Source organism: Marmota monax, unplaced genomic scaffold (assembly GCF_021218885.2).
Source record: "Marmota monax isolate L192 unplaced genomic scaffold, Marmota_monax_Labrador192_F-V1.1 WCK01_AAM20220418_F8-fsc00088, whole genome shotgun sequence".
Lineage (NCBI taxonomy): Eukaryota > Metazoa > Chordata > Mammalia > Rodentia > Sciuridae > Marmota > Marmota monax.
In genome coordinates, this window is record NW_026694492.1 from 2732576 (window position 1) to 2758164 (window position 25589).

The 25589-nt window shown below is 36.9% G+C and overlaps 1 protein-coding gene across 3 annotated transcripts in view; it reads left to right on the forward strand.

Annotated features, from left to right (window-relative positions):
• Dcc (DCC netrin 1 receptor) overlaps window positions 1-25589 on the forward strand; it is a 1097715-nt gene that overhangs the window by 1056620 nt on the left and 15506 nt on the right. Inside the window, exons 26-27 of one of the 3 annotated variants that reach the window (XM_046419457.2) lie at window positions 1570-1731; window positions 8296-8508. In XM_046419457.2, the coding sequence (XP_046275413.1) occupies window positions 1570-1731; window positions 8296-8508 (375 nt within the window). The remainder of the gene's footprint in view (window positions 1-1569; window positions 1732-8295; window positions 8509-25589) is intronic. The other 2 variants (XM_058571333.1, XM_058571334.1) reach the window with 2 other exon arrangements.

Consider the following 25589-nt stretch of genomic DNA (forward strand, 5'->3'; position numbering starts at 1 on the left):
ATAAATTCTGGAATACCTTTTTTTTAATTCTTTTTGTTTGTTTTGTTTTATTGTTCCACATCATTATTGGTGCATTCTAGTTGTACACAGTGGTGGGATTTGTTGTTCTGTATTCATACGTGCACAAAACATAACAATGTAATTCTGCCAGTATCGCTCCCCAGCCCTTCCCTCCATCGCCCCCCACCTCCCATACCTTGGTGCCTTTCATCTACTGATCTCCCTTTGATTTCCATGAGATCTTCCTCCACGTTTCTTTTCCTTTTTCCTCTCTAGCTTCCAAATATGAGAGAAAACATAGGTCTCTTCACCTTCCAAGTTCAATTTATTTCACTGAATGCAAAGGTCCCTAGTTCTATCCATATTCCTGCAAATGACATAAGCCATTTTTTAAAGCTAGTTTACTATAAGCAGCCTTTCAGTTTAAAGTGTTGTATTCTTAATATAATTAATCTGCATGTTTAAGTTATAAAATGTAAAAAAAATCAATGTGTTGTTCCTCACTGATTTACAATAGCGTAAGGTAATTTGTATCTATGATTATGAAGCTATTTTTAAAATCAGATATATGACTTATAGGAAAAAAGGTTTCCTTTAGCAAATTGGCTTGTATGTACATTCCAAAGTCCAATGATTAGCATTAGAATATAGCTAAATAAAAATCATATATTTAAGAAAGTAACTTTATTAATTTCCTAGGAATATACAACAAAAACCTGTTATTGCAGTAGCTTGCTTAACTTTAATGGAGATAATGTGATGATCGGTTTTTGTTTCTTTGTTTCTTTATTTTCTAATGACACACATGGAATACTACACATTTTATAAAATGAATTCAAATAAAAATTAACTATAGTTTGAATAAATATTTCATACCGATATAATTGAATAGCTACTGAATAATGGAACTGAAAAAAACTGACTAAATCTAGAAGATATATAGGTAAGTTTTTAATCTGTGGATTTCAACCAACATAACTAAAAGATGTTGATATTCCTGGAAAACATTTAGCTGCTTTTAAAATAATATTACTCCCCTGCACTGATTTGGCCATTTGAATAGTTTTCTTTTTACAGATAAATCCCAGGTATGAATATTGAGAATATACCTTGCTTTCATCTTTCCAGACTGTCTCTCGGGGGCAGTATGTTTATTTACGGAATAATAGAAAGTTCTCAGCCCTTCCTCAGCTCTACATAGTACATTCAATCTGTGAACAACTTAACACTTCTAATTCCATGTTTTGTGCTTGAAGAAAGAAGAAGGCAAAATAATAATAATAATAAAAACTTTGAGATGGCTCTATAGTCTCTTGATTAATCATTTCTCTGAACATGGAAAGTTTAGAACTCCAGGATAATGCTCCAGAGTAAGATGCTTCAGAAGTGAGCTATCATCTCTAACATAAGAAGGGGTTTGTGGGGGAAGAGGTAAGTAATGAACTACCATGAAGTTACAGAGTGTTGCATATGGATTTGAGGATCTTAAAATTCAGCCATTTCCCTTTATGCTCACTAGGTGGATATGCAGGTATTAAAAGAAATAAAATGAATATCTTTGTTTTGCAGCTGTCGTGAGTGCCATCCCTGTGCCAACCCTAGAAAGTGCCCAGTACCCAGGAATCCTCCCATCTCCCACGTGTGGATACCCCCACCCACAGTTCACTCTCCGGCCTGTTCCGTTCCCAACGCTGTCGGTGGACCGAGGTTTTGGAGCGGGAAGAAGTCAGTGTAATGCATTTTCCTTTCTTTATAATAAAAAAAAAAATGAATACTAGCAAGATAACTTGTGAAACGTGGAACATTCTGACCTTCCTGTGCCTTGGAAAGATAGATTTTCCTATGATCTTATTGCTAGAATTTTCCTTTCCAACAGGCTGTCCTTTGGGTCAGAACAACACATTGGGTCACGTGCTTTTAGGAGTTCTTCTACAGCCCACTATGCTGATGTTCTGGGGCACGAGGGCCAACAAAGGCCAAGTATTTTCATAACACAATGATGTAGTGGGTCCTTTAAATTAGTATGTACTATTAAGTAAGTGGTTCATAATCAAGTCATATCTTACAATGTATTCTGATTTAGTATCTGTTGGTCAAATTGAAATATGTCTCAGTTGACTCCCAATGAATCAGTACTTGTTGAATGCTTTGGCATTCTTTACTCATTTAAGCAATACATTCTCAGCTTTTAATATTGGAGACGAAAGAGTTTTGGAGTAGTATTTCATATTCCTGAAGGAGGGCAGAGGCAGGAATAGAGGAAGATTTTTTAGCTGTTATATACACCCTAGTGATTTCTTCTGTGCCATTTGATATTTTTTACCCCGTGAGCACAGCATTTTAAAATTGATTTTATGACTTTCATCTCTTAGTTAAGAACAGGTGACTCAGCAGCTTATGTGAGAGAGGATGTTTTGTAATAGATATGATAGTAACAGCAATAAAATGTATTTGTGAGGTAAGCTATATTTTTTCCAACCCAATAGGGGCAGCTATAAGAAATCATAAATCGTCTAGATGTAGCAAGGTTAGAATTAAAAGGCATCAAAAATCTGCCAAGGGAGAATGAGATTCATTTTCTCTTTTCTCATTGCACATCATACCTGCAGAATAGAGTTGTGTGTAAAAGCTCGAGGGAAAAGAGCCCCCCTATGCTATAGTGAGTAAAATTAAATGAGAAACATGTGGAAGTCTAACAGTACATAATTTCCAAATCCCAAAGACAACTAAATGTGTGTTTTTAGTAAAAAAAAAAATCAGACCACATAAGTTCCTATGTCATGTATCAAGAGAATTTTTTAGTTTTAGTTAGTCTCCTCATGGGATCATTGTTCAGTATTTTCTTTGAATTTTCTTCCACATTCTGTGACTTTAAAGGCATATCAAAAGAAAAATGGGTAGGATGGCCTTTCTCTTGTCCCTTGGACATGACAACTACAAGCTAAAGTTCACTACTTTTTGCATTGGTAATTGTGTTAGTCGGATTTCCAATGCTGTGACCAAAATGCCTCTCATAAACAATTTAAAGGAGGAAAGATTCATATTGGCCCATGGTAGCAGAGGTTCCAATCTGCTGGCTTCCTTGCTCTGGACCTGAGATGAGGCAGAACATCATGGAGAAAGGGTGTGCAGAGGGACGCTTCCCAGTTCATGAAAACCAGGAAGCAGAGGGGGAAGTAGGTCCCTGGGAGCTTTCCAAGACATGCCCTCAGTGACCTTCTTCCCCCAACCATGCCCCTGCCTACAGTTTCCACCACCTCCCAGGAGTTCATTCAGCTATCAGTGGATTAATCCACTCGTGGGGTCAGAGCCCTCTTCATCCAATCCCTTCCCAAAAGCCCCACCTCTGAACTTGGCTGCACTGGGGACTAACCCTTCAACGTATCAGTCTAGGGGACTCATGTACAAACCATAACGGTGATTAATTTTGTCCATGATATATTCCTCACTGCTCTTCCCTTTCCAAGATTTCCTCCTGGAAATTTTCCTACCGAGGTCTATAGCCCATCTACTTCTTCATTTTTTGTCTGAGTTGGTGCAACTTATAAAACTGTCTCATTAAATCATGGGGGAAATGATTCTGAAAGTTAAAGTTCAATGAAAAAGAAATGGGCTGGTAAAAACTTTTTGAGTTTTGTCCGTGGTTAAAAGATATTTATTTGCATGTATTTTTCTAGTCAGTGATTTGGGTAGTGGGAAGGCTACATATCCAGGGATTATCTGGGAAATCTTTCTATCTTCTGCTCAGTTTTCCTATGAACCTAAATCACCTCTAAATCTGAAGTATGCTAGAAGTTAATTAGTTAAAATATTTTGTCTCTGTTATAGACTTTTTCATTTTGATAATTGCTTTACAAGTAAGGATTGTTAAATAAAGATAATTGTTTAACTATTATAAAATAACATAAATATAAAACATAAACATATATAAGTTAGAAAAATAAAATAGTCTAAACAAAGTGCTTGATAATTTTTTGAACTTCATCTAAAATCACAGGACAATGGACATTACACTCCTGACCAAGATTTCTAAAGAATATATTCAGTCATTCATCAAGTATCTTTTGAACAAAATATGTGCAATGCCAGAGAAACAGGATTTAATATATGTCAAGTGATTGCTTAGAAAAGAAAAAAGAAAGAAAGAATAAGTACCTTCTTTTCTAGGAAAGGAAATATTTTCTAAATCAATGTCAGTAACAGTTAACTTCCAGCCACTCAGTATTGGTTTCTAAATGCATTGGAGAACACTAAGCATCTCTGTTCTCTTTGAAGCAGAAAATATTTCATGACTCTGGGTAGAAGCGTCTTATTAGTCACCTTGAGAAACAGAGAAAGGCACACGTAGAAAAAGAAAAAGATGGCTTTGCAAAGTGTAGAGACACTACTTCCTCCAAAGTTACCTGAAAGACCTTAGAGTTTGGTAAGAGATGAATCACTAAAGCCCTGATCCCAAAACTTGCTGCTTTCTGAAATCACAGATAAAGTTGATTTTCTCTCCAAATGTAAGGAAATATATAGCAAGTACATGTGTATTACACACTTCTGCTGACCCATCCACAGAGATTCATACAGTTGTGATAGATAAATATTTTTTTCTCCCTTCTAAGAAACCTTCACTTCGAATCTAAGCCTGAATAAGGCAAATGAGCTGTCCCTAGGGAACAGGGAGCAGCACTGTTCTTTAAGAACCTATAAAATACATAATAGTCATGGGGTTCCATTTGTGCCAGTCATTACAGAACTGGTAACCCCATTTTTCTCATCTTTGAATCAACTTGTAATACTAAAGTTTAAGTGACTTCCACTTTTCTCTCAAGTTCTCTTAGAGGGCTCGCCAATTTTATCCATGCTATTTTTTTATGAGCTCTGCTTCTCTACCAAATTGCAAGTCAACTAATAAACAGAATTTGATCTAGAAAAAAATTAGGAATGCAATGGGGTTCATGGGTAATTCTCTAGGGTGTTCTAAAATCTACTCTATAAGTAACTGGGATCACTCAGGAATATTACATGATCCTGTTCTGAGATTCAAGAGTGAATTGAAATCCTAGAGGTAGTCATAACTTAGAGTCTTTGCAGAGAGTTATTAGTATGCTGTGTTTCTATCAAATACTGCAAATTTTAGACAGAAGAAAAACCCTCATTTCCATTTTTGCAACATTTTTGCCAGTTATTCTTCAGCAATTATTTATGTGTTGACATTAATTATTATAAAGTGCCTTGAGATTTGACTCTGCTATGTAATTGTATGCTATTTGTACAGTGAATTCCTACTATTTCATCATTTGAAAATGAGTGCCTTGCCAGCACCTATTTCATTCTCACTCTATACTCTGAATTTGCAGGGAAGCTGTACTTTGTGGGCAAAAGAAGCTTTCCTTTGCTTTCAGAGCTGTAAGCACAGCTAAATGCCATGTCACAGAGCCAATTTGTCTCATGTCGGTGTCCTGGAGCTGATGCTTAAACTGGCCAAATGGTCACATTTGAAATGAAAGCATTTCTATGGCAGAGCAGTTGCTATTGTGTTTGTTTTAGGGTTTTTACTGCTTTAATTGTCAGCCAGTTTTGAAAAGCATTTCTTTTGCTCCACTTCAAATATAAGAATTATGAATAATCTTTGGAAACCCTTATCCATTGTATATTTTGAACAAAACAAAATAGTCCCTTCTAGATTGGCAATGTATTCAGTCCCCAGAATGTTCCCTCCCATTCTACCCAGGGCTTAGGCACTTTTCTTTTATAGATTTCACCTGTGAGTTGATACATCTACATTAAAGTCCACATCATGGTTATCCCAGTGGGGAAGCATCATGATCAGCAGAAAACCTGAGGATGCAGGTCTGCGCATGCAGAGAACTTTTGGTTTTAGAGACACTGATGAAGAGCAATACCATGAAAGAGTAGGATTGCAAGTGCCCCAAATAATTTTAGTGATACTGTCAAAATGCATACGTTCACATGACATATTAAGTATTTTATTAAAGTAGAAGACTCAATGACAGAGGACTAAAAAAAGATGCATGTACATTTCTTTAAACTTACAATTAAATAACATTTTAATATGGATCTCTTTCATTTTGAAAGTGTAGAATAAATAGAAAAGGAAAATATGAAGGAAACAAGCAAGCAAGAAATATATTATTGTTTCTTTAATACAAAAGAATTTCTGAAATACAATGTGGCTTAATTGCAATTCCTCTTCAATACAAAGAATCACCTAAAGCAGATTTCTAAAGAAAATTGTGAAATTTCTTACCCTGGACAGATATTCTTAATTTGATCATAGGGACCCTTTAAGAAGAATCAGATAGCTGGGGATAAAAAGGGATCGGAGAATGGCAGCCTCAAGAACCGTATGTGTGAGGCTCACAATTCACGAAGGATAAGAGACCTTCAGTTAAGTAGAAGCCAAAGCATTTTAAGTTCCCCCAAATTTTCGCTGTGAGATTATAAACTTCTTGTCATAAATAATTTTTTCCATCCCAAGGATTATCTCCAGAGCCCTTCCTGAGACAGGCTATTTTTCCCTCCTAAGCAATTACTTCCATCTAACAGTTTATGACTATCCTTTGGGACCTGAAGCATGAATGAAGTGCAAATAAAGAGACCCACATCAAAGTGGACCTTCTTAAGAGGACAAGAATGAGTGCAGTCCTCAGCCACCATTCTCAGGCCAGTGACACAAAGATGCCCATGATGGGAATTAGCTCAATAATCAAGTCTTTATTTGGATAATTGGCCACTCATCATTCTCTCATTTAGAGGAAATGTGAGTCCATAGTAAAACCTATATAGAATTTGTCTCTAAACCTATGCTTTCAATTATCTCACTATATGTCACTGATTGAAAGCCAACCCCAAACTGTTCCTCTCCTTTACCATCTTACAAGCAGCTTATCTCCCTATAACACCTATCTAGAGTGTTCCTAACAGTTCACTTTCTTGATTTCCCCTGTTTGAAGAAATGTTTTATGAAGGCTCTGCTATTTTTGGCCCTGGTTGCTATAGGGCTACATCCTGTCTTCTCAGCCCTACATCATTTCACCTCCATCTTTGAATGAGTTTAAGCCCGAAGGCCACTCCATGACCCAAAGGACCTCTGACCCCTTCCCAATATAGAAGAATGAGAATGAATGCCTCAGAAGACACTTTTCTGCATATCTTTAATAGCATGTCTTGATCTTTTGTATCTTTCATCTCTACTCCCTTCGGCTTTATCTGATTTTCTTTGTATCTCCTTTGCCCTTCACTAACCTTCTTGAGCCTCCTGGAGAGACTCAAAATTATCTCTCTGAAATTCATTATCTTGAAATAGTTCCTGTTTAAAAATTACTTTTTGAAAAGTGAAATATTCTATCAATGGCTTTTTTTTCAATTTACCCAACAAAACTTTATTAAGATATAAATCATCTGAAATACTTGTAGGTGGTTAACACTTAAAGCTGTTAGGCAGTTCCTTTTTATTTGTGGATTAACCTGGATCTGGTGATTTTGAATATAAATGAATAAAGTTGAGTCACATTGTCCTTCAAAAGAGAAATTGCCTTGGAAATATTTTAGTCTTATTCAACTATGTTCCCTGAAGCAAAGGTGTATTTTCATACACAAAGCTGTCCAAATGCCCATAGGCTTTCACAGATGACTATGTGGAACCTCTTCAACTATAGTTATCTGCCTTGATATTACAAGGTTTGCTGCCAAAAAGGGAAAATCATAATTCTGCATTCAGTCAACTTGTTCCGGCAGAGTTGTCTCTCATAGAACTTTTAGCTAGATGTGTCTCTATTTTGTTATGGAAGATAATGATAGTGGTTATTATTTGAATCATTTTATTAGCAATGCCTCTGAGCACCCTGTAACTCTGATTTGTTTGACAGTTGACATGGCATGTTTAAATCACAGAAAAATTGGCATATTGGCTGGTAGATAATAATGCAGCTGTAACCGGGTTTGGTACATTGCATTTCACTGACATTGCTACTTATGAAAGGAGACATAACTCTTTTTTCTCGCTTCATCACTTATGATTACAGGGCCCAGACAGTTCAGGCAATATAGTCAGTGCTGAATATATTTTACTACTCTTCCTGAAAGATAGATCCCTGTCCTGTTGGACCTATTGCTACTGTTTAAAGGGGAAGTGCTATAAATATATGAAGGTAGAAGAATGAAAACGATCATAATTTCAAGAAGCGGGGGGCCAGACCCTGCATTTATTGTTGAACTGACTTAGGATTCTTATGGATAACAAACTGTCTGGAATCATGACTGGATTTCTTGTCTCCATTGCAGCAGTGAGTGAAGGACCGGCCACACAACAAGCACCCATGCTGCCCCCAGCTCAGCCTGAGCATCCCAGCAGTGAGGAAGCACCAAGCAGAACCATCCCCACAGCCTGTGTTCGACCAACCCATCCACTACGCAGCTTTGCTAACCCTTTGCTACCTCCACCAATGAGTGCAATAGAACCGAAAGTCCCTTACACACCACTTTTGTCTCAGCCAGGTAAAGTACCTGTCTGCTCACATTAAAATTATTATCACTGATGCCTCCCCTTAAGTGCATGAGGGAGCTGGAGAAGGTCTGGTTATGATATTTATTTTCAGTATTGATTATGTGCCCAGCGTGCTCAGAATGGTTATTGATGTTTTCAGTGCAGTTCTTAATTATCTGCATTACAAGCAACTGACTAGCTGTAGGTGCTTCTCATTAATTTGGAAAGTTGTCCATGAATACCATATGCCAGTCCATCTCTGTTAATGTGTACTGTGGATAAACCCTCTAGAAAATACTGGGTCAATTCCTGAGTCCTTGCCTCTTCGTTGTTCTATAAGGTTCCTAAGATCTTAAGGTAGACCCCAAACTAAAGCTAAAGATATGAGAATCTGCCAAACTACTTCTTTGAGAAATTTAATTTCATTATTCTTCATTTCTCAGAGTTTCTAACTTATTTCAGAGGACTGGAATGAGAACAGAGTGTCAGAACCAGTGCTGGGTCTAACTTTCTAATTCTAGAAATAAGGAAACCAAGATTTAGATAGATAGGAAATAATATATATGATGCTCTTTCTAGGAAAGTTAAATGGCAGGTAGGAGGGCGGAAACCCCAGATTCCCAATTACCTTGTTATGTTTATTACCCCAACTGTCATCCAACTGGGTTGAACCGAAGCTTCATTTTGTTTTATGAAGGAATTGAGGGAAACAGAGACAGAGACAGAAATAGAAACTGACATAAGAAAACACATAAAAAAGGAAGAAGAGGTAATACTCTACAGGTAGAATCAACAATATAGGTCAATAGATAAGTAGATACATACAAGTAAAGAAGTATGTAGGGCTTTAAATCATTTGGAACATTAGAATAATTCAAAACAACCTCAGTATTTGGGGCACAAGATAGGAAATTAACAGTTGGACTAGGACAATCTACATTGTGCAAATACATTTATGAATAAATTTCTGCTATTCAGATCCATGCCTAGAGTGATTCTGCCCTTGTATTAGTACACAGTCTCATGATGACTATAAATATAGAAAAATAAGATTGTCAGTGAACTATATTGTCTTTACATTAATATTAAGAATACATCTTGCCTCTGGCATCACTTTAATGGATTTTTGTACATCCCCTCTGATGTACTCAAAATTTACATGGTGGTTAGAATGGATCTTCTTCTACCAGCCCCTAGGAAGCAGAGTAGAGTCCAGAGTAATGTTCCATTGCTTTGGATGCCCACTGCAGGACAAGGTCTTCCCTGAATTACAGGCTCAGTGCAGGTCATGACTTCATTCCATAGCAGATACCCCTTCTAACACAACAAAACTACAACTTAAAGCAAAACTATATTGCCTAAGCCCTTTCTCCACCAGCTGACATACACAGTCCCCATACACATTATGGGGAGGATTTGCTATTTTATACTGCCCCCAAATTCTTAGGGTCTTTGGTAATTAAAACATTTCAAAGCAAGAGAATTCATTTACTGAAATTTCTGTATCAAGAGCATTCTGCCCAATGATTTCTGGCTGCATTCATTTCCACCTGTAATACTGATTAAGGGAGAACTTGAATGAGACAGGTTGGTATCTAGGGTAGGTGGCAAGTCAACTGCAACTTAATAAGAACTAACCTTTAATAAATCTTGATTGAAAGTGCTTATATAATAGGCATGCTTTTGAAGGCTCATAACAACCAGTTTGATCCTCAAAACAACTTTGCAAGGTAGTTGCTAGTCTTAACCCCATTTTATGAGTAAGGAAACCGAAACATAGAAAATTTAAGTAGCTTATTTAAGGCCACAAAGTTGGTAAGTAATACATCTTCCCACTCTTTGTGACATCAGAAAGCCTGGGTTCTCAAATTTTAGGAACTCGTTTGTGTCTCTCAGTTTATGTCCAATTTATTTCATGATAGAAATAAAAAATACTAAATCATTTCAAAATTAATAAAAATAACAAAAAGAGAAACATCTATCATAGTTATGAGTTGAGAAATAAAACTGTTTCCTCACAAGCCTTCCACACTCATATTTTCATGAGGAAAGTTTATCCACTACTCTGCTAACGATGACTGATTTTATAACATCAAAATATTCAAGTGCTGTAGCCCTTTACCTGTTCTCTCTTCTTGGAGGTTGTGTTAGTCAGCTTTCCACCACTATAACAAACACTTGAGGTAGCCAGTTTATAAAAAAGTTTATTTTGGCTTCACGATTTTGGAATTCTAGGCCATGATGGCTTGGGCCTCTGGCGATGTAACACCTCACAGAGGGAAGGTTCATTGAAGAGAATCATTTACTTCCTTGTTAGGAAGCCAAAGGGAGAGATGAGAAAGGGACTGGGGACCCCTTGAGGGCATTCCCCTATGAACTAAAGACCTCCCACTAGGCCCCACTCTTTAGAAGTTGCACCATCTCCCAATTTTTCCACCCTGGGAACCAAGCCTTTAACACAGGAGCCTTTGTGGGACATGGGAGATTAAATTATAACAGAAGAAAAGTTGTTGCCATTGTTGTTTTGGATAACTGTGTTATATGGAGAGAAAAATAAAGCTGAAAATGACATTCTGAAGTATATTTTAAATATTTTATAGTGTCAGTGCTGTTAGTTCAGAATACAAGGTTTACAGATCATCCTGTTCTCTTGGATTTCTATGATAGCAAAATGATAAAAAAATTTTAAATTTTGAAAGAACATCCATGGTAGATGGAACACAAGGCTGACATTTTCTACTAAATGTTATTTTCTCCTAGTTAGTATGATTCCTTAGATGCCCTAAACAAAATTTGACATAAGGTAGCATAAACAAATGGATTATATCCTTAAAGGAAGCAGAGTCAGATGTACTGTTTCTGCATCTATTCCCTCAAATACTAAGCATATCTGAAGAACTATTCTGTGATCTAATGTCATGAGGGTAGAATCTCATTTTCTTTTATTTCCACTGTATACTTATGAGCATTCTTTTGTGTGACTATTGTTCTTGCTTTTATTTGAACTATTTCTTACACAAGCATCTCTTTTTTCATATTTTCTAGTATCTCCGACTTGAGATCTTACTTTGGTTTAATTTTTTTTTTTTTTTTTTTAGTTTCCCTTTAAATACCACCCTCCCCCACTCAAAGTGAAGCAGGCTGCACAATCACTTTGGAATTATTAAATGCCTTTTTCCCTTTTATGTTTCTCTTTCATTGTCTGCCTGTGATTCCTGTTCATTTCATAATGCCTTACCTCATGATTTTCAAATAAGTCTTCCTACATTGCTCCTGACACATGGTAAATAGTATGCTTTTAAAAGGGGCTGATGTTTACTTATTCTAATAGAAAAAGAAAATTAACAGACTGACAAATGTATTAGTGGTGACATTAACTACATGCTTCTTAGCCTAAAAGATGAAATACTTAGAGATTTCAACAAATTTTAATTCTAAGAAAATCATTACTTTAGTCAAACTGATGGATGAAGTAAAGTCATTCTCTTGTCAGCTTAAAAAAGAAAATACCTCAAATAATTTTACTCTGGATTTCACAATAAAGGACTGTGTAATTAGTAATGAATTTATCTTTACTTACTGCAAGTAATTACTTTAGAATATGGTAATGTGAGGCATGGCTCTAATTTTTAAAGATCAGGCTAAATGAGAAGTTCCTTGTGCTTTGAAAGCTTTGAGATTAGGATCAATGAAGTTCTTCCTTAAATTTTTGGGTGTGGTTCTTCCTCTTTGGTGTTAAGGATCTGGGTGTCAACCTGATTCCCACTGAGGTTCACAGAGCTGCCTGCAACAACCTTTTATGAAGCATGAGCAACACCTGCTCGGCAGTAGCAAGTTCCCTGGGATTGCAAAGCATCTTGCAGTATCACTATAGGAGGTGGCAATTACAAAGTCATTCTTTTGTCATAACGACTAGAATTCTGCCTACCTGCAAAGAGATTCGTTCCTTTGCCTTCTGTCTGCTGAACCAGAAATTTAGCTTACTGGACTGACTCTAGGGTATTTACAGTGTTTCTGACAATTTCATCCTCATCTCATGATAAAGTTGGTCTGTTTCTTAATGCTTTATCTATAGATGCAAATTAATGTGCAGTCTTCACACATTTCACGAAGGTTGTGATTGCTATACTTTGAAAACCACAGATTTGGACATTTAAGTGATTTGGCCTAATCCTCTTTCAGGTTAAATAGAAAATGTTAGATGGAGTGTTGGATATATTGTATTATAGGTCAGACATAAATTATACAAGGGGCCATGTTAGAATGTGTGTGTGCACACGCACATGCCTTCGATAGTACAAATTCCTTTTAGCTGTGAAATGATCAGCTGCACTTTAAATGAACTTGGATTAGGCAGTCATTTGTCTTCTGGAACTGTAATTCTAAAGGGGAAAAAAAAAACAGAACCTCTTAAATAGTGACTTCTCTTACCATACTCTTTTATAATATTAGCTTCCTGGAGCTCTTGTGTCTTTGTAAACCTAAATAAGTCTTATATTGTCCTCCATATACACATTACATTTCTGCACATATATATTTATAAAAGTAAAAAAAAAAAAAACAGAGTATTCTGATCTTTTCAGTCTTTGAGAGATCAATATGTCAGTGGATATGACAAGACCAAAACTCACTTCATTGTACTGAGAAATTGAGTTTGATTTTCCCCCTGCAAATTGTGGCATGTGCTTCAATTTGTCCGAGGATTAAGGACAAGGCAGAGGTGGAGGTGGCAACAGTAACAGAAAAGGCGTTTGATTTATATATCTTGGTGGTTGGGAAATCATGTATTCCTGCTGTAACCTGATATTTCTGGCATGCCTTATTTTAGTAAATATGTTATCACACAAAACTGCCAATAAATTACTATAATACTTTAATACAATTGCTTTCCCTGAGCTGCTCATAGGCCACCATCGGGGTTGTTCATCAGAGTTACCATAAGAGTATTCTATTCTGCTAAAATCAGTCACAGGCAGAGGTCATGGGAGATCAGACATCCTTTAGCAGGTGACAGAAATTGGTCATTTTTAAGACCAGTCAAAGAGAATAAATCATTGGTACTGCTAAGGAGGAGAGATGTGTTGATCTGGTGTTATTGGAGTCAATAGCTCCAATCAATTCTAGAGTGGGGAATTACACCCCATCCTGTTACATAAATTTTATCTCATGTAGAAATCTGTCTGGATCTTTTTATAGATATCTCCTTGAAATGTTCCCGTCCTGTAACCGAATTTTAAAAAAAAATGAAATTTGATTTGGTCTGGCTATTGTAATTATCACTTGTTAAAGTGTAATTAAGAGAAATTTGTCCTAGATATCACTAATATTTGTGATTCTGCAACCTACTTGGTGTTTATTAGAGGAAATACTGATTTCCTCTAGTATGGTGTCCTGGGAAATAAATGAGACAGCTCTGTTAACTGTCTTAAAGAGCAGGAAATGATTTCTGGAGGCTCTATGAGTAATCCAAGTGACTGATGCCTCTTTTGTAGACAAGAAAGCTGAGACTTAAAAGGCTAAGCAGGCTGCCCAGGGTCAACAATTGAGCTAAGAGCCAGATTTGAAAAGTTCAGAGAAATATAGGATTTTATTTTGCTCTTTAGTTAACAGTTGTTCTTATATTAAATTTTCCCCTATAAAATGTCTTCTAGATCAATCCTAAATATTAAATATCCCCAAGGAAAAATTATAGCAGGTAGGTTGAGTCATTCAAATTAGTATCTGAGTAAATGTTTTATTCCTTTGTGTTGGCACTAGATGGAAGAAAGAAGTTGCAGCCAGAGTAGCAACTAGCCAGACAACTCTGGAATAGCTGCCATCTGTCTTAACCTCTCACCTGTGCAACCTGCTGGCCATCTCTCCACAGGAAGGCAGGAAGCCAGGGGTCTGACATCTGTTGCTTTTGGCACCACTAATGCCCAAGACTTTGGATTCCCACAAGGAAATTAGAGATGAGCAGAAGGAAGTGTAAAATAAAAGTAAATGTTGAGACACATGCAATATATATACTACTGGCAATATACTACTGCCATAGATTTTGTTGTTATTTGTAAATTATCTTGGAAAGCAATGTGTCTTTTTTAAAAATTAGCTTAGGTGAAATGAATAAAATTGATGCTTTGCATTTTGTCACCATTTATAGTTCAGCAAGGACATTACCAAGTAAATTCACATCTACCTGAGAAGTAACTGTAATTACCATTACTGATACAGAGGTAGAATACCTGTTCCAAGGTCTCCTGTCATTTTTCTTAGGACCTTCATCCAAACTCTTACATATAATGTACACAGAAATGATTGTGTCTGCTAAAGCTGAATTAAATTGCCTGGAGTGAAAAAGACAATTTGAAGGCACTGCCCTTGGAAATCCAGTAGTTTACCTTTATGAAAATAAGTAGACATGCATTTGCATCCACATAGTATAAAGGAGAATAGCAGATGCTGTGTTTATAAAAGATATCTCAGGTCAGAGGATCCTGAGATCTAGTCTCTCTGTTATGCCAAGTAAGGAATTGATTTTTCACCTCTGAATCCTACCTTTGTCATCTGTGAAGTTGATGGTCCTCTTTAAAGCAAAGGGAATGTATGAAATTCTACTGCTTTAGCTCCTGCATAAGTAAGGGTGGATATTCTCCTTGTATTTTTTCTTTGCTTTGTGAAAGAGCATGAGCAAGGGAAGGATTTCAGTTTGAATAAAGATTCTAAACTTCATGATGTGCATTTCAAGCATTTTAAGTAGTAAAGAGTTCTGCTAGTTTACAGCTCATCCAATTAGTATTGGGTTTCAGAGTTTCCTTTGGGAGCAGGGGGAAATATTGAAGGAAACAAATAGTGTTTTCATAAACCTCTGTATTAATGGAATATTGAAAAAAATGCTATGAAACCGAACATACTAAAAGCAGAATAGTCTTTGTGATATTAAAATAAACTGAGAGTTTAACCAGGAGCAAACTATTTCTGATGATATGACTTGTGATATCTTAAATATTATGTAAAAAATATTGACAGCTCCTATTTCTGAAAATTTATAACTTTTATCTTGCTGCAAAACTTCCATAGAATGCATATACAATGTTAAACATCTGTTGTATTTCTGAGCTTTGACTTTCATCTTAGGCTTGCAGGAAGATTGATGTTCTTATTGTTAGAATCTCCTTATTTACCAGAATGTCAAGGCTCTCAAAGGAGAATCCCTTTATCCTTTGTAGCAAAGGGATTCTAGTAATTTTTTGATTTTCTGTGAATAAAAGTTATAAGTAAATCCAACTGATTTCAAAATGAGGGGCACATTAAGATACAATTGCACGTGCAGGCTCATATGAATAAAGGAATTACAATGACTGCTTTTTTCCAAATTGCCCTTTTTAAATATCTTACTTTTGCATTTCCCATTCTTTTGCCCAGTAAGTTGTATGTACTTTTCTACTCTTGTGACCACCTGAGTCATGGTTTTTTAATGGAAACTGCATTGTTCAAACCACAGTAAGGTATTAACCTAGTATGTTTCTAAAGTCAGAGATTGATAATTTAACCTTTAGTTCTGGTTGGTGTTGCTTTTGAAAATATAGTTATTTGTTTGTTCTCTTCTTCTACTCGGTTAATGGAAACAGGCTGCTCTGTGCACGCAGGTCTGACCTGATACCTGCCTCTGTGTTGAACTCAAAGCAGGATAGTAGGGCCAACTGAAGAGTGATGATGAGCATTGATCCAGTCTTAAAGACCTCTTCTCTGACAGGTGCAAAGTATAACTGAAAGTGTTTACTGAAGGAAAATAATAAAACTCTACTAGGACCCAGTGCCCCTGCTGATTGCCTGTGTTACCCTTGAATAAGTCATTTAACCTCTCTGTGCTTCAATTTTCCACAACTGTAAGAGGGGAAAATAAAATCTAGCCTTTACAAATTGTTTGCTGCATGATTATTAGGGATCTAAGCATATAAACATGAATTATGGTCATTGAAAATGTCAGTACTGAGTCCAAGAGCTTCTGATTTGATATAATCTGGGGACCATAACACCTTGTAAATTTGGCCCATTGAAGTTTCCAACATTTTTGCTAAGTAGCAGAGGGATCATGTGGAAGGGGGTATAAAAGGGCATTTTAATAACTTGCTGGCTGGTGAAATGAGATCTAACTCATGAATGCTATTTCACCACAAGGATGTGCAAGAGAAGAGGGCAGTCCTTAAAGTGGACTTCTGCACTGAAGACCCATTGGGGACTAGAGTGGCTCAGAGCAGCATCTCAAAGTTGCCTGAATGTCCATCCACCAGGCAGGAAGCTGACCTTCTCCGAACTTCTTTAAATGACCTCACTGCAGTACAGTGTTGCAGGCCCACATAGATGTTAAGTTAAGCAGGTATCTGGGTTTGGCGGTAACTGCATGGTTTCTTCTCCTCTATGAACCCTGCATCTCCCCAACTGATCCTCACAGTGGTGCACATTACATGACTAAAGCTCATAGAATTTCCTAGATCCCAGCTCTAACCTTTGCCTTCACTGTTGCCTCTACTAATACCTGTGAATGAGAATAACAAGACAAAGGGGACAGAGGAGTGAGGAGCAGAAGTAAGCAATTGAAAGTTTGATACAGAGGGATTTGTTTTCAAATGCAGAATATTACACCTTTGCCTTCTCATTTACAAATAATAGATTTTGTTTTATTAAGAGTATTATATAGTATGTGTCATCTCCAAATGTGATTTGAGATATAATTTGGAATTTTAAACCCCCTGTGGACATGGCCATCCAAAGCAGTGAGTCTTAAATTTTATCTGCCTGGGAATCACCTGTAGGTCTTATTAAAATGCAGGTTCCAATCAGTGAACCTGAGGTAGAGCCTGAGATTCTGAATTGCTAAGGAGATTCTAGGAGATATGGAGGCTGCCCCTCTTCAGGTCACACTTGAAAGGCGTTGGCTTTAGAACAGATCAGGTGTTCTTATCCATGGAGCACCTGGAGGAACTTCTTTTGTAACTTGTTTGAAATCAAACTAACATTTCTTTCTGTGTGTGTACACAAGCACACACGTATTGATAGCCGCACAGGGTTGTTTTGTTTTCCTAGCAAGTGTGTTTGTAGTTTTCATTAGAGTCTAGATTGTTCATCATCTACTACAGGCTAAGAATCACTTAACCTGGCCTTGGACATCAACCTCCGTTTAGGCTCAGCTGTGGAACATCAAAACCAAAGTCTGTTTTTCTTTCATGTTGCTTTTTTGATTTTCAAGACTAGTTCAAAAAAGTCTTATAACCGAGATAACCTTCCAGAATCTAAGGCCAAGCTTAGTTGAGCACTTCTGCCCCTGCTCAAACCACATTCTGCAAAATGTAAACAAACATTCACATTCATAGAAACACCTGAGGCCTCTGTGTACATTTTTCAATGCCTGATGAAGGCATTAGATTAGTATTTATAAATGTGTTCTAAGAGGTCCTACTTCTGAAACACTCTGAATTTTTTTGCCTAAATGAAGATTTATAGTTAAGATCTCCAATTCTCTGTGGTAAGTTTTCTCCAAAATACAAGCTCTTGTGGGGACCTGGGATGGGTTAGCTGTCGTTTCTGGAGGGGTCCTCATATCCTAGGCTCCTCACATTCCCATGAGACAGTGGAGAACACCTCCTGTAGAGACTGAATGACTTACACATGCATTTTGCAAAAGAACAATGTGCCATTCAATGAAAATTTCAGATCAGCTGATGTCACATCAGGGTGAATAGCACATAAAATCTGCAAAATAAATTTAAAACTTTTTTCTGGTGGTAGTAAGGTAGTTATAAGCAGTGGTAATATAAATCACAGGAAATGGGAGGTAATTAGAAGAAATGTTTATTTGAGCAGTCAGGAAGTTAAATTGTATTCTATAATTCCCTACAAGATCTTATCATAAATCATGATTGGATATAAAATATGTCTAAGGACTAAATATGTGTTTGAGGAGGCTGGTGGCAGAGAGCACTGAGAGAAAACAGAGGTCTGAGAGAAAAAGGACCTGTTTCTCCAATAAATGTTCAAACAATCAAAACCTGCTTTCCTCCTTTAGTCTCTTCCTCTTCCTCTCCCTCTATCCCCTCTCTCTCCCTCCTTACCTTCCTCCCTGCTTTCTTCCTTCTTCTTTTCCTCCTTCTGTCCCTGAGTTCAACTCCCCTTAAATGTCCTTTCCTTCCTGGCTTAGAGCTTCTGAATTTAAAGGGCAACAGGTACTATACAATAGTGGCTACCAACACAGAAGTATTTGAGTTTTTAAAATTCCAGATCAGAGAGAGGAACAATGATAGAACATTACAGTTACAACAAAGAAAAGTGCTCTAAAGTAAGTTTCCACTAACCTCTTGATGTTTTAAAAGCCTGAGAATTTTCTAATGTTCTCCTTGAGTTTCTGGGTTCTATGGATCACTCAGGACCAAGTTTCTGGAAGCTGACTTGGAGCCCCTGCCCATCAGGTCTAACCCCAGCCCTCCCTCTCCTCCCGTTCTAAGCACCTGCTGTCATCCAGGTGCCATACAAACAATACCTGTCCTTACTCTTTCCTGTCTCAAAGCTCAGATTCTGTGGCTTTATTTTTCTTTTGTAGTACCCTAAAGAAATATTTCACACTTATGTGACCTACCTTCCAGAACTAACATTTAAAATCCTGTAAATGCAAATTTTATTTTCTTTTTTTCAGCACAAGAAATTGAACCCAGTGCTCCATACTGCTAGGCAAGTGTTCTACCACTGAGCTGCATCCTTACCCCTTTTTATTTTATTTTGAGACAGGATCTCACTAAGATGCTTAGGTACTTGGGATCCTCCTGCCTCAGCCTCCAGAGTAGCTGAGATTTCAGTGTATGCCACTGTGCCACCTGGCTTCCATATTTAATATGACCACAAAGCCCTACTACATACACAAGAAAAATGAATTCTAACCATATCAATGAAATCTCCAAATTTTCTTATTGATAATTACCATTATTAGGCATGTAACCATAAGTTTACTGACTCATTTAATCTTCACAAAACATGAAAAGTATTATTTCTCCCAGTTTATTCAGAAGGAAACTTTGAAGCAAAGAATATGTAGCAAATACATTTAACGGTACATTATGTTTAACTGTCAGGCAAAGGATTAGAACCTGGGGATTTTTGAAGCTGAGGCCTACTCTTCTGAACAGCTCTGTTTTACACACACACACACACACACACACAAAATCAAAGATTATGTGAATAGTAATCTTGCAACTAATAAAAACTGAGCCTGTATTTTGGCATCTCCCTTAACATGTAAATATATACATTGCAAACATTTTTTTCCCAAGGGTATTCTAATATTCTCACTGGAACTTGTATAATAATACATGACACAATTCTCCAGCTTCTGCATTGCAGACAGAAAAAAAAAAAACAACTTTTTCTTTCTGTTTTCACTGTGTTATTTATATATTCACTGGTTTTTATTTTGACATACTTTTCGGAGTGGGGAGGGGTTTTCCAAATATATATTGATTTCATTCTTTTCCTACATGCATTGAACCAACACATGCAATTGTAGAAAGTTTTATTTCTTATTGGTTGACTTAAACAACTATCTTATATAGACGTCCAAACCCCAAATATAATATAAGCTTATTTCTAAATCCCACACAAGATGACCAACAGCTTATTTTTCAGAACTGGCTTCCAATCATTTTATGAATATGAAATATTCAAAAACTCCATGTGGCTGTACATATTGAATATTGAAGGGTTTATGAAACATTGCATAGGTGCATATTTCCTCATGAATAATTTCCCATACATGGGCTTGAAGAGAGCTTCTCTTTGGCCCAGCAGGACAAGGATTAGTCAGAATTTTTCACTGACATTTAGTTTTACTGCAAATGGAGAAGGATAAAATTGTAATTAACAAATATCTTTAAAGAATGGACAGTTCTGAGGACCTTATGTTTCTAGTAGCTCAGAATAAATGTAAATAATTTTATAATACAGAGATGTTTAACCAAAAACCAACCAATTATATGTGGGCTGTGAGGACTGGGAAGAATGTCCTTTGGCACATGGCATGTCTTTAAATTCCACAAATTTATATGGAAAGAACCCAGAGTACTTAGGAATTAAATAAACACCTCAGAGGTTACAGTTTCCAACTGCAGGGACCGGATAAAAGCCTCGTTCTGCATAACCCCAATATTAACTCCTTTCCCAGGTTGGTGGAAAGTCACCAAAGTCTATGAAGAAGAAGGAATAGAGTATGTAAAGGCACAGGGGTAGGAGAGGAGAAGACATTTTCAGAGTTTGTAGGCAAAGGCAGCCTTGCTGGAAAGGACATGACCAATGAGGACATGACCAGCGGAAGAAAGCAGAGTGTGGCGAGTGAAAATGGAGCTGTTATTAAGGAGGATCAAATGGCAAACCAAAGAGGAGACAGAAAGTAACTGGTGGAAGTTAAGGGCAGTGAGAACAGAACAAAGGAGGCGATTGCAAGAGGTGTCTTTCAAAAGAAGAAGCTGATGACTGAGTGAATGATGAATGGGCAATGAAGAAGGAGGGAGAAGGCAGGTTCAAGGTGACTGCTACTTTACTCCTGGGTCTTCAGGAATGTGATTTTAAATAACCAACTGGAATGAGGTGAACTGAGAAGTTACTCTTTGAAAGGAGTGGGAACCTGGGAGAGGGAGGACTGCATGTTGAGCATGAAGGGGGAGTGGAGCATCCAGGTGAGACTGTGGAGTATTTAAGGTGGATGTGGTCCAGGGCGGTGTCACAGCTGCAGAAGCCACTTGGGGACTCTTCTTTGTGAGTAGGAGTTTCAACCTGCAGTAGGTTGAATTAGATGAGAACTCCCAGGGAAAGAAATGGAAGGAAAATGTATAGTTCCCAAACTGAGTGAGGGTAGAAGCATAATTTTGTGAATAAGAGGCCCAAGGGATAGGAAGAACAGTAATAGTATAATTTTAAAGAAGCCAAAAAGGAGGACTTCAAGGAACAAGTAGTTATAAATACCATAGCCCCTTTATTCAAAGGTGCCATCCTTTTGGCTTCTCCTTTTGAAGTTATATTAAATTAAATTATCAGATGCTTAGGAAAATATGTACAGTGAACTCTCATATATGTGCCATCTAGATTCCAACATTTTTTTCATATTTTAGATTTTACCTAGCTGTTCACCTACCCATGCATCTTACTCTTTAATGCTATTCTACGGAAGCTGCAAATTCAGTTCCCTTCACCTCTGAGTACTTTCAATGAGCATATATATGCCTGTGCCCTTGGAATCTAAGTTGACATACTTGCATCGTTTTAAGGGAAAACAAATAAAGACTCTCATAGTTGGACAAAATAAATTCTAAGAAGCCAACTGATTTCCTAATTATTATTGTGAATTGTAGAAGTGAGGAAAGAGAATTCAATTAAATCCATAGAGAAATTTACAGGGCAGATACTTACCAGACTAGACCTGTAGGAGAAGATTTGTGACTTTCATACTTAACCTTTCCCTAGTGTAGTGAGGACATAAGCTGAGAGCACTGTGAATAAACTGGCAATATGCAAGTATGGACCAGCCCTAGAATTATGGCAGCAAAATACGGGGAAGATGTTTCTCAATGCAAAAAAATGGTGAGACTCCTGTGAGCTGTTTTCTCTCTTGGGGTGAGAATGGAGAGGGTATTTAACTTGCAGTTGAAAATATTTTAAGACACCTAACCACACCTCATTGACTAAGACATTTTCTTTGAGCACTCTGTCTTGAAAATATTGCTCATGCTGTACTTTGGTTCTTCTAAGAAGATCATATAAAAGTTGGAAGCAATTGAGTTGAATTGGCAGCGTACTAACAACACAGTTTAATCTGAAAATTATATTCCTGGCTATGATCATGGTATCCATTAGCGTCTGTGTGTATGAGGGTGGGAGCATGTTTTGAGGACTTCTTTTAAAAATGAAACTAACTAACATCAATTATTTCAGGACATTAAGAAATCAGCTTCTGGGTAATCAAGGTTTTATTATAAAAACAGATTCCTCCATAGCAATCCTCTAGTCTTTAGACTAGAAAATGTTCCCAATATTCACAAAATAATTTCATTTGTTAAAAGTGAAATTATCTTAGACTTCATATGAAATATTTACTGAAGTACAATCTACTGTATACTCATGTGGATGATTTTGGATTCTGATGACATTCTACACAGAGTACATAATTACAAAAGCTAAAAGAGACTGAAGTGGGCATTTCTACATTGTTTCTGCATTTGAAAACTATTTTCATTAACTAATATGAAAACTTATGCAATATCATTTTTTTTTCTTGGTGAATTGCAAATGTGTTTTTTTTCAAAGTTTTATCACCACATATCAGCAAAAATTAGACAATAGAGTAGGATTTTAAGCCCTATTTTTTCATGAAGAATAGAATTGACAATTTTTCTACCAGAGCATAAAATATCCAAATCACACTAACTATAGATAATAAACTCAAATCTGTTGCTTTTCATTGCAAATAGTAGAAAAAGTTAAAAAGAACATTTTAAAAATTATTTGGGCAGAGAAAAGAAATGTCTAAAAATCATTTGAAATATTTCTTAAATTAACTGAGGGGGGTCTCTTGACTTTGACATTGTATGGAAAAAAAAAAACCTACAAAAAGTCAAAGACCTCTCACAGTGAGTGATGGGTAAAATGTGGAATCAGTATCTTCAAACTTAAATTCTGGGAGCCTGCTAATAAAAAAACCACAAGTGTTTGGTTTTGAGTTTGTACTTTTTGTTTTATTTCGTTGGATATTTTGTTAATATGTGATCCAGGAACCTCAGGGAAACATCAAAGAAAGTGGGAAATAAAGAACTTCTCCAGTGAATCTATTTCTCGAGATCTTTCATGATTTCCCTGAAACTTTTCTTATTCTATGAAATTTCTAAATCAAAAGCAAGGACCAGAGGGACTATTAGTTTAAGGTCTCTTCAGCTTCCTTGGCCTGTGGTGGCCTTTGCCACAGTCTTGTTCTGGTCAGCCCTACTCTCCTCAAGTGGAGTCCTGGGTAGGGCCTCAGGACAGAAAGACACTTTAGACAATGTTTTTGTCTTTCATTTAGTCATTATTTCTGACATAAACTATATGATGGAGTGAGTAACTAAGAAGCCTATCTCCCTTTAAATCTCTCTATAAGGTATTCCCTTACCCATTATAAAATACAAAATAAACAGGTCTCCCACACATAGGATTTTTATGGATTCAAAGTCATTCAGGAATATTTAAATCATGTTTCCAACATAATTGATCCCTTTCTCCCTATGAGCATTTTGGAAACTCTTCTTCTCCTGGATTACTATTAAATGGCTTCTGATGTGCTTGATAAGTTGAGCACTTGGATTCCAGTCTGTGAGCATGTAAAGGTAGATCAGACCACAAACAGGTAGAACTCAGAAAATGCATGTCTTTTAATTGGGACTTCCAAATCTTTCACTCTTACAGGAGAGGAATTAAATTACTTATTGAATTGTTTTATTGTTCCGCCAGGAGGTAGACAACTTATAGCTTAGAGAAAAACAGAAGCTGGAAAAATGTCTTAGCATCAGACTTGAAAGATAACTATCTTAGGAAACAGAAGCATCTTCCCTACCCAGGTGGATGAAATGGTGACAGAAAACCATTAATTCCCTAAATCATCCTTTCATCGTCTGTCATTAAAAGGGTAAATAAATACAAGAATAAAAAGGTGATAAGCTACTAACAGTTCATCATTGATTAAGTTACCAGATTATATATAATTTTTAATATATTTCATGGGGAAGAGTGTACAGATGGTTCCTGGTTTCTCTACTGTGTGTGTGTGCAGAAAAAGAAGTATGGGGAACAGTACATGTTGGGAGAAATATCCAAAAGGGAGAAAGGGTACAAAGAGAGGAAAAAAGTTGAAGAAAGTTTTCATTCTTTGCAATCTTCAAACCATGTAGTCTTGTTATTCTTTCCCAAGTCTTTAGAAGTTGCACTTCGTGATGCTGGAATATCATATTTACATTGGTCACCACTTAGATGTGAACATCTCACTGGAATGAAGAGAGAGAAGAGAAGGGTTGGGGTGTAGTTCAGTGGTAGAGCACTTGCCTAGCATGTGCAAAGTCCTGGGTTCTAGCCCCAGTGCTGAAAAAAATAAAAAAGAGAAAGAAAGAAGGAGCCTGTTGATCTACTACTGTTCTTCTCTCTTCCATCACCTACTCTGCCATGCCACACTATAGCCACTGCCCTCACCTGTGGCATCCTCTCCCCTGTCACCAGCACTAAGGTGTCTTGTCCACTTTGCTGTTGATTTTGAAAATTTCTTTTATCTAAAAAAAAGCATAAAATTTAACAACATAGGCCCTGTATTCAAGTCCCACTTACCAGCTGAGTGATCTTGACCACTTCCCTAATCTTTGAACTTTCCCGTCTCCAAGACAAGAGCAATTAGGTAGCTGTTTTAAAGATCTGATAAGACAATGTGGGAAAAGGTGTTTTATTGTACTTTAGGTACTGCTATCCTTTTTCTCTTTGGGTTCCAATTCATGGAAATAATGGACAAGATGCTGATTACCAAATGAGAATCAAGGTTTTTGACTGGCCCTCTGGAATAATTAGGTGAGAGTGATGAGGAGGATTTTTCCTCCTCCACACTATTGAACTAATGGTCCCACCTGCTGTGAACTGAAATTGATAGTGGAGACAGGACTGATTCAGGTCTTGCCTTACTTTGTTTGCTTAACAGTTGCAACCTTGACAAAGTTCAAGGCCAGAGAGTTTGAGGTTTTCCAAGAACTGCAGGTTTAAGAACTTGAGTATTGATCATCAGCACATTCATCTAACCTTCCAACTTTCACAGAGAGGTGGCCCAATGAAAACCACCTCACTGTGACTCTTACTGGGAGGAGTGGGAAAGCATAGAGAGGTGAGGGGCCTTGTCAGTCAGCATTTCCCCAATAAGCAAAGGTGCTGCTTTCCTTATCTCTAAGGAGAAATAAAAGGGTTAGAAGGAGAGAACAAAACTTTTCTTCCCAGAAGTGGCATGTTTTGGTCATGCTTATCACCCTAAAATTACAATGTGCCTTGTAGACTCAGAATTGATACCAAAATGTAT